This window comes from Nansenia antarctica (assembly GCF_963989245.1).
Source record: "Nansenia antarctica genome assembly, chromosome: 11".
Taxonomy (NCBI): domain Eukaryota; kingdom Metazoa; phylum Chordata; class Actinopteri; order Argentiniformes; family Microstomatidae; genus Nansenia; species Nansenia antarctica.
In genome coordinates, this window is record NC_137681.1 from 30,005,586 (window position 1) to 30,015,604 (window position 10,019).

At 53.2% G+C, this 10,019-nt stretch overlaps 1 protein-coding gene across 2 annotated transcripts in view; it reads right to left on the minus strand.

Moving 5' to 3' along the window:
- Window positions 1-236: 236 nt before the first annotated feature.
- Window positions 237-10,019, minus strand: part of mpp2b (MAGUK p55 scaffold protein 2b) — a gene marked incomplete at both ends in the record, with an annotated part of 75,663 nt that continues 65,880 nt past the window's right edge. For both annotated transcript variants that reach the window (XM_080541685.1, XM_080541684.1), the window contains 4 exons: window positions 237-413; window positions 2,764-2,892; window positions 4,073-4,278; window positions 8,357-8,518. In XM_080541685.1, the coding sequence (XP_080397811.1) occupies window positions 237-413; window positions 2,764-2,892; window positions 4,073-4,278; window positions 8,357-8,518 (674 nt within the window). The remainder of the gene's footprint in view (window positions 414-2,763; window positions 2,893-4,072; window positions 4,279-8,356; window positions 8,519-10,019) is intronic.

Below are 10,019 nucleotides of genomic sequence, written 5' to 3' on the forward strand. Positions count from 1 at the left end.
TGCACTGGAGCGTGTTGGAGCGTGTTGACGAGCCGTCACATCAGACCTCACACTAACAACGCGGCAGGTTGTGGGGTGGGGTGCTTCGCCCTAAACCATTCTCTCACTCTAACTCCCCTGATTGGTCCCTCTCTCTACTTCCTGTGGCACTCCCTTCCTGTGACAACTTCCTGTGACCTGACTTCTGACCCCCCCCCCCCCCGAGCCTGGCCTATCGCTGGGCTCTGATTGGCTAATTAGAACACCCAGCTGACGGGGACCCACTGGTGCTCCGTGGCCAGTCTCTCTAGCGCCCCCTTCAGGCTGCGGAAGGCGCCCTCCAGGCTGTCGTTGACGATGCTGATGTCAAAGTAGTGTCCGTAGGCGCGCTGGATCCTCTCACTCTCGTCTACGCTCCTTCTCAGCTCAGAGTCCTGAGGAGGGAGGGAGGGGTGAGAGGGTTAGAGGGGGAGAGGGGGAGTGGGGGAGAGGGGGAGAGGGGGAGAGGGAGAGGAAAACAGCACCTTCAGCTCAGAGTCCTGGGTTAGGGTTAGAGGGGGGGGGTTAGGGTTAGAGGGGGGGGTGTAACGGATCCCTGTATTATGAAAAGGCTTGAAACTTACTGCTGTAATTTACTTGTTTATTTCTTTCTTCTTGCAATCATTCAACTGTGAAAGTCCACATATAATATATTCAACAAACTAATAAATTGCACCGTAAGAACTTATGGCCTCATACGGGTCCATTAAACTTTCTTCCTTTACGTTCTCCTTTTGTGATCAGAGCTAATAATAAACTTGTCAAGAGCTTCATCATTACGGAAGCCGAATAAAACAAAACACGTACATTTCGCCCAAAGCTCTTCGAAATAAAAGTCACTGATATCCTATTCAAACAACATATAAATCACATAACAAACCACTCCTGCAATAACTAATCTAGAAATGTACAAATGTATGGCAGGTTAATTAACATAAAATAATAACTTTTCATGGGGTTATTTACAGGGGGTTAGGGTTAGAGGGAGGGGTTAGGGTTAGAGGGGGGGGGGGTTAGGGTTAGAGGGGGGGGTTAGGGTTAGAGGGGGGGGGGTTAGGGTTAGAGGGGGGGGTTAGGGTTAGAGGGGGGGGTTAGGGTTAGAGGGGGGGGTTAGGGTTAGGGTTAGAGGGGGGGGTTAGGGTTAGAGGGGGGGGGGGTTAGGGTTAGAGGGGGAGAGGAGAACAACACCATCACACACTCAGGAGGAAGAGGAAGTCCTTTCAGATCAAGAGTGGCTAGGTGGCTAAGGGGATAGGGGTTACAGGATAGAGAGTAGAGCAGGGGTGCTCATTACGTCGATCGCGATCGACCGGTCGATCGCGAAGGTAGTGTGGGTAGATCACACGGCATTGAAAAAAAAAAAAAAAAAAGTGGAAAACTGTGGTCCAGACGGGACGCCTCCCGTCTGGACCACACAGGAGAGGGCATCACTCAGCCCCGCGCCGCCTCACAACACACACACACACACACACACACACAGACAAGCACACACACACACACACACACACACACACACACAGACAGACAGACACAAGCACACACACATGCACACACAGACAGACAGACAGACACACACACACACACACACACACACACACACACACACACAGACAGACAGACAGACAGACACACACACACACTCCGCCGCCCGGAGACGTCGATGGCACCTGGCTTGGCACTGGCCAGTCTGGTGTAAACCACTCAGAGCTCCTGAGTTAATGTTAATGTTAATGGACTACCAGTGTGAATATTTGTTATATAGTTTAATAAATCTCTTCTTTGATTTTGAAACAGTGTAGCGTGGCCTTAATTTGTTATTATTACAGTACATTTTTGTGTTCGCAGCAATGGCAATATGTTTTATTTGGTTGGTAGATCTTGTTGAGCTGGTAATTTGAAAAGTAGCTCACAAGCCTAAAAAGTGTGAGCACCCCTGGAGTAGAGGATAGAGGTTAGGGGCTTGGTCGTTTACAGGGTTATGGGGTAGGGGATAGAGGGTAGAGGGTAGAGGATAGAGCTAGAGGGGCTGTGTTCGATGCTAGCTAGCCTGGCTATCTGAAACAGGGCCATGACACAGTGGTCGGTTAGTCTGTCTGTCTGTCTGTCTGTCTGTCTGTCTGTCAGGGTGTCTGTCTGTCAGGGTGTCTGTCTGTCAGGGTGTCTGTCTGTCAGGCTGTCAGGGTGTTTGTCTGTCAGGTTGTCTGTCTGTCTGTCTGTCTGTCTGTCTGTCTGTCAGGGTGTCTGTCTGTCTGTCTGTCTGTCTGTCAGGGTGTCTGTCTGTCAGGCTGTCAGGGTGTCTGTCTGTCAGGGTGTCTGTCTGTCAGGGTGTCTGTCTGTCTGTCTGTCTGTCTGTCAGGGTGTCTGTCTGTCAGGCTGTCAGGGTGTCTGTCTGTCAGGGTGTCTGTCTGTCAGGGTGTCTGTCTGTCAAGGTGTCTGTCTGTCTGTCTGTCAGGGTGTCTGTCTGTCTGTCTGTCTGTCTGTCTGTCAGGGTGTCTGTCTGTCAGGTTGTCTGTCTGTCAGGGTGTCTGTCTGTCTGTCTGTCTGTCTGTCAGGGTGTCTGTCTGTCAGGGTGTCTGTCTGTCAGGGTGTCTGTCTGTCAGGGTGTCTGTCTGTCAGGGTGTTTGTCTGTCTGGGTGTTTGTCTGTCAGGGTGTCTGTCTGTCAGGGTGTCTGTCTGTCAGGGTGTTTGTCTGTCAGGGTGTTTGTCTGTCTGGGTGTTTGTCTGTCAGGGTGTCTGTCTTCTTACCGTTAGCTGTTTGGTGACCACGCCCGCCTCGATGGCAGACCTGTTCATGGCCTTCAGGACCTCAAAGTCTGGAGCCTGGATGAAGACCACGTAGGGCAGGAACTCTGATGTCCTCAGGACCTTCAGCGCCTACACAGGGGGAGGGAGAGAAGCCACTTCCAATGGATACATCGGACTACACAATGGAACATCTGACTACACAATGGAAACATCTGACTACACAAGTGAACCATCAATCAACCGCCGTGATAGACGTTTTTCTTTCTTTTTTTTCACTTCTTTTTGCACTCACTGCAATGGACGTCGCTTTGGATAAAAGTGTCAGCTAAATGGCCTATATGTACAGTATCTCAATGACAGGGTTCCCACACATTCTGAAACATCAAATTCAAGCACCTTTCAAGCACCTTTCAAGGACTTTCAAGACTCAATTCCCTCAAATTCAAGGACCCAACATGGCATAGTTTGAGACAGAACTAGTTGACGAGCTAAGTAAAACATGTTTTAATATATATATGTTTTTTAGAGAGAGAGAGAAAGAGAGAGAGTAAGTAAGTAAGTAAGGTTTATTTCTATAGCACCTATCACAGACCAGTGGTCACAAAGTGCTTTACATAGGCTGTAAAAACAGAATTAAAGAGCAAAAGTAATAGCAGGTTAAAAGAAATAGGTAAACAAGTGAAAATAAAAACAAGAAGCAAATAACTAAGTGTACAAACAAATAAAAACAAGACACAAAAACACAGGCTTTTGGGGTTAGCCAGGACAGTCTTGAGCTGAGACCGCCTCTCTCCTCCTCTCCACCAACTCTCCTCTCCTCCCTCCTCCTCCTCTCCTCCCTCTCACCTCCTCTCCTCCCTCTCTCCTCCTCTCCCTCCCTCTCTCCTCCTCTCCTCCTCCTCTCCTCTCCTCCTCTCCTCCTCCTCTCCTCCTCCTCTCCACACCTCTCCTCCTCTCCTCCCTCTCTCCTCCTCTCCTCCTCCTCTCCAACACCTCTCCTCCTCTCCTCCCTCTCTCCTCCTCTCCACCACCTCTCCTCCTCCCCTCCTCCTCCTCTCCTCCTCTCCTCCTCCTCTCCTCCCTCTCTCCTCCTCCTCTCCTCCCTCTCTCCTCCTCTCCACCACCTCTCCTCCTCTCCACCACCTCTCCTCCTCTCCTCCCTCTCTCCTCCTCTCCTCCCTCTCTCCTCCTCTCCACCACCTCTCCTCCTCTCCTCCCTCTCTCCTCCTCTCCTCCTCCTCTCCTCCTCTCCTCCTCCTCTCCTCCCTCTCTCCTCCTCTCCTCCTCTCCTCCCTCTCTCCTCCCTTACCTGTGGGTTGACGTCCAGGATGCAGACCCGGCCCGCGTCCACCACCTCATGGATGGAGTTGATCTTGGTGCCGTACAGGTTCCCGTCGTACTCTCCGTGCTCCAGGAAGCGGCCGCCCCGGATGTCCCTGTCCATCTGTCCGCGGGACATGAAGGAGTACATCTGCTGCCCCCCGCGCTCCTCCACCTTCGGCTTCCTGGATGTGACTGGGAGGGGAGAGAGAGGGAAGGACAGGGGAGAGAGAGGGAAGGACAGGGGAGAGAGAGGGAACGACAGGGGAGAGAGAGAGGGAAGGACAGGGGAGAGAGAGAGGGAAGGACAGGGGAGAGAGAGGGAACGACAGGGGAGAGAGAGGGAACGACAGGGGAGAGAGAGGGAAGGACAGGGGAGAGAGAGGGAAGGACAGGGGAGAGAGAGAGGGAATGACAGGGGAGAGAGAGGGAACGACAGGGGAGAGAGAGGGAACGACAGGAGAGAGAGAGGGAACGACAGGGGAGAGAGAGGGAACGACAGGGGAGAGAGAGGGAACGACAGGGGAGAGAGAGGGAAGGACAGGGGAGAGAGAGAGGGAATGACAGGGGAGAGAGAGGGAACGACAGGGGAGAGAGAGGGAAGGACAGGGGAGAGAGAGGGAAGGACAGGGGAGAGAGAGGGAAGGACAGGGGAGAGAGAGGGAAGGACAGGGGAGAGAGAGGGAACGACAGGGGAGAGAGAGGGAACGACAGGGGAGAGAGAGAGGGAACGACAGGGGAGAGAGAGAGGGAACGACAGGGGAGAGAGAGGGAAGGACAGGGGAGAGAGAGGGAACGACAGGGGAGAGAGAGGGAACGACAGGGGAGAGAGAGAGGGAAGGACAGGGGAGAGAGAGGGAACGACAGGAGAGAGAGAGAGGGAACGACAGGGGAGAGAGAGGGAACGACAGGGGAGAGAGAGGGAACGACAGGGGAGAGAGAGAGGGAAGGACAGGAGAGAGAGAGGGAAGGACAGGAGAGAGAGGGAACGACAGGGGAGAGAGAGAGGGAACGACAGGGGAGAGAGAGAGGGAACGACAGGGGAGAGAGGGAAGGACAGGGGAGAGAGAGGGAAGGACAGGGGAGAGAGAGGGAACGACAGGGGAGAGAGAGGGAACGACAGGAGAGAGAGGGAAGGACAGGGGAGAGAGAGGGAACGACATAGGAGAGAGAGGGAACGACAGGAGAGAGAGAGAGGGAACGACAGGGGAGAGAGAGGGAACGACAGGGGAGAGAGAGGGAAGGACAGGAGAGAGAGAGGGAAGGACAGGAGAGAGAGGGAACGACAGGGGAGAGAGAGGGAACGACAGGGGAGAGAGAGAGGGAACGACAGGGGAGAGAGAGAGGGAAGGACAGGGGAGAGAGAGAGGGAAGGACAGGGGAGAGAGAGGGAACGACAGGGGAGAGAGAGGGAACGACAGGGAAGAGAGAGGGAAGGACAGGAGAGAGAGGGAAGGACAGGGGAGAGAGAGAGGGAACGACAGGAGAGAGAAAGGGAACGACAGGGGAGAGAGAGGGAACGACAGGGGAGAGAGAGGGAACGACAGGGGAGAGAGAGGGAACGACAGGGGAGAGAGAGAGGGAACGACAGGAGAGAGAGAGGGAACGACAGGGGAGAGAGAGAGGGAAGGACAGGGGAGAGAGAGAGGGAACGACAGGGGAGAGGGAGGGAAGGACAGGGGAGAGAGAGGGAACGACAGGGGAGAGAGAGAGGGAAGGACAGGGGAGAGAGAGGGAAGGACAGGGGAGAGAGAGGGAACGACAGGGGAGAGAGAGAGGGAAGGACAGGGGAGAGAGAGGGAAGGACAGGGGAGAGAGAGAGGGAACGACAGGAGAGAAAGAGGGAAGGACAGGGGAGAGAGAGGGAACGACAGGGGAGAGAGAGGGAACGACAGGGGAGAGAGAGAGGGAACGACGGGAGAGAGAGGGAACGACAGGGGAGAGAGAGAGGGAAGGACAGGAGAGAGAGAGGGAAGGACAGGGAAGAGAGAGGGAACGACAGGAGAGAGAGAGGGAACGACAGGGGAGAGAGAGGGAACGACAGGGGAGAGAGAGAGGGAACGACAGGAGAGAGAGAGGGAACGACAGGGGAGAGAGAGAGGGAACGACAGGGGAGAGAGAGAGGGAAGGACAGGGGAGAGAGAGAGGGAACGACAGGGGAGAGAGAGGGAACGACAGGGGAGAGAGAGAGGGAACGACAGGAGAGAGAGAGGGAACGACAGGGGAGAGAGAGGGAAGGACAGGGGAGAGAGAGGGAACGACAGGGGAGAGAGAGAGGGAACGACAGGAGAGAGAGAGGGAACGACAGGGGAGAGAGAGGGAAGGACAGGGGAGAGAGAGGGAATGACAGGGGAGAGAGAGAGGGAAGGACAGGGGAGAGAGAGGGAACGACAGGGGAGAGAGAGGGAAGGACAGGGGAGAGAGAGAGGGAACGACAGGGGAGAGAGAGGGAACGACAGGGGAGAGAGAGAGGGAAGGATAGGGGAGAGAGAGGGAAGGACAGGGGAGAGAGAGGGAACGACAGGGGAGAGAGAGAGGGAAGGACAGGGGAGAGAGAGGGAACGACAGGGGAGAGAGAGGGAAGGACAGGGGAGAGAGAGGGAAGGACAGGGGAGAGAGAGGGAACGACAGGGGAGACAGAGAGGGAAGGACAGGGGAGAGAGAGGGAACGACAGGGGAGAGATAGGGAAGGACAGGAGAGAGAGAGAGGGAACGACAGGGGAGAGAGAGGGAAGGACAGGGGAGAGAGAGAGGGAAGGACAGGGGAGAGAGAGGGAAGGACAGGAGGGAGAGAGAGGGAAGGACAGGGGAGAGAGAGGGAAGGACAGGGGAGAGAGAGAGGGAAGGACAGGGGAGAGAGAGGGAACGACAGGGGAGAGAGAGAGGGAAGGACAGGGGAGAGAGAGGGAACGACAGGGGAGAGAGAGGGAAGGACAGGGGAGAGAGAGGGAAGGACAGGAGAGAGAGAGAGGGAACGACAGGGGAGAGAGAGGGAAGGACAGGGGAGAGAGAGGGAAGGACAGGAGAGAGAGAGGGAACGACAGGGGAGAGAGAGGGAACGACAGGGGAGAGAGAGGGAACGACAGGGGAGAGAGAGGGAAGGACAGGGGAGAGAGAGGGAATGACAGGGGAGAGAGAGAGGGAAGGACAGGGGAGAGAGAGGGAAGGACAGGGGAGAGAGAGAGGGAACGACAGGGGAGAGAGGGAACGACAGGGGAGAGAGAGGGAACGACAGGGGAGAGAGAGGGAACGACATAGGAGAGAGAGGGAACGACAGGAGAGAGAGAGAGGGAACGACAGGGGAGAGAGAGGGAACGACAGGGGAGAGAGAGGGAAGGACAGGAGAGAGAGAGGGAAGGACAGGAGAGAGAGGGAACGACAGGGGAGAGAGAGGGAACGACAGGGGAGAGAGAGGGAAGGACAGGGGAGAGAGAGGGAACGACAGGGGAGAGAGAGAGGGAACGACAGGGGAGAGAGAGGGAAGGACAGGGGAGAGAGAGAGGGAAGGACAGGGGAGAGAGAGGGAATGACAGGAGAGAGAGAGAGGGAAGGACAGGGGAGAGAGAGAGAACGACAGGGGAGAGAGAGGGAACGACAGGGGAGAGAGAGGGAACGACAGGGGAGAGAGAGGGAACGACAGGGGAGAGAGAGAGGGAAGGACAGGGGAGAGAGAGGGAAGGACAGGGGAGAGAGAGGGAACGACAGGGGAGAGAGAGAGGGAATGACAGGGGAGAGAGAGGGAACGACAGGGGAGAGAGAGAGGGAAGGACAGGGGAGAGAGAGGGAAGGACAGGGGAGAGAGAGGGAAGGACAGGGGAGAGAGAGAGGGAAGGACAGGGGAGAGAGAGGGAACGACAGGGGAGAGAGAGAGGGAAGGACAGGGGAGAGAGAGGGAACGACAGGGGAGAGAGAGAGGGAAGGACAGGGGAGAGAGAGGGAACGACAGGGGAGAGAGAGAGGGAAGGACAGGGGAGAGAGAGAGAACGACAGGAGAGAGAGAGAGGGAAGGACAGGGGAGAGAGAGGGAAGGACAGGGGAGAGAGAGAGGGAAGGACAGGGGAGAGGGAGGAAACGTCAGGCACCGCTGGGTGTGTGTGTGTGTGGATGAGAGAGAGGGGGAGAAAGAGAGAGAGAGCAAGAGAGAGAGAGAGAGCAAGAGAGAGAGAGAGAGAGAAAGAGAGAGAAATGTGTCCATGCATCCGTTCGTGTGTATGTTTGCGTGAGTGCATCCGTGCGTCCGTGTGTGTGTGTGTGTGTGTGTGCGTGTACTAACAGGGCACGGTGGTCCCGTAGCGCTGGGAGTCTGACACCAGCAGTTTGTTCTTCAGACTCCGCCTCCCCACCCCCTGAGCACCAATCAGAACCAGCGTCTTCCTGCGGAAGGGCGGGACCTTGGCCACCTCCTCGTAGATACGCAGCTCGTGACGATCGAACTCTGGAGACACACGGACATAATCAATAGTCACTATTGATCTGATCTGTCATTCATCACTGTGATTCAACGCATTGTCCAACATCTACATCAGGGGTGTCAGATTCAAACGTACTGAGGCCAAGCTGAGGTTTGTGAATAACATCTGGGGCCAGACATTTAGTACAATGATTTCAAATAAATATAAGTAGGCTAGTAACTGTATTAATCAGACCGGTCTAATTAGACCGGGAACACCAAGGATGGGGGGGCAAACATGAACACAACCGAGGGTTAAATAAAAAAGATGCACAGATATTATCAAATAACCATCAAATACGATGCTTAACTGATTAATAAAGCAACATAGTATTTATCACACCAGTAGCCTACTTTTGTTTGTAACAAAATAACAAATACTGTCTTTGTTACCAGCATTGATCAATAAAGCAAAATAGCATTTATGAAACGCTGAACAATTTTTTAAATAAAATAACTTCACAATTAAACCAAAACACATTTGCATCACATCACTATTGTCTTTAATAAAACACCAAATAAGGTCTTTGTTACCAACAAAACTGATTAATAAAGCTAAAGAGTATTTGTTCTGAACAATGATTTTCTATAAAATGATAACTGCACAGTTAAACAAAACACATTTGGATCACAGTACTTTTGTCTTTAACACAGGGTTCCTACACCTTCAAATTCAAGCACCTTTCAAGGACTTTCAAGACTCAATTCCCTGAAATTCAAGGACCCAACACGGCATAGTTTGAGACAGAACTAGTTGACGAGCTAAGCAAAACATTTTTGATTTTTTTTTGAGAGAGAGAGAGGGGAATTCAAGCACTTTCACTTTTTCTCAAATTCACAAACTTTCAAGGATTTCAAGGACCCGTGGGAACCTTGTTAACAAAAAAAATAATCATGTCAAAATAGTCAATGCAACAAGTCGTATCTCGTTTGTATGGCTTACTTTGGAAACTTGAATACAACAATAGGGCCTATAATGCCAAGTCTAAGCAAAATAGGCAGTGTGGAAAAAAAGAAACGCAACCTTCAACAACAAAACATGTTTACTCGCTTAAACAGACCGTGTGAGGGAGCTGTGAATGCAAGCTTTATAATAGTGGAGGACACAGCAACAGCATGTACGCCGTTCACAGAGAGTTTATTCACAATTGCATTGAAAGGGTATGTGGTGTTGTATGCCACGACAAGAAGCAGGGATTTGCAAATATCATGGCCTCGAAATACCGTGGCTAGCTGAGTGAATGAGCTGGCCTCCGACTTACACATCCAGATAAACAGTAAAGACTTACACATCCAGATAAACACTAAAGACTTACACATCCAAATAAAACACAACAGACTTATGGCGCTTTTCCATTACAGGGCCAACCCGGGCCAGCCCGCTTCGGCCTGCTTCTTTTTCCTTTTCCATTTGTCGGCCCAGGTCGCGTCAGCTCGGTTCGGGTCGCTTCTTTAGCTCCCCTTCGAGACCAGGGTCTAAATTTTT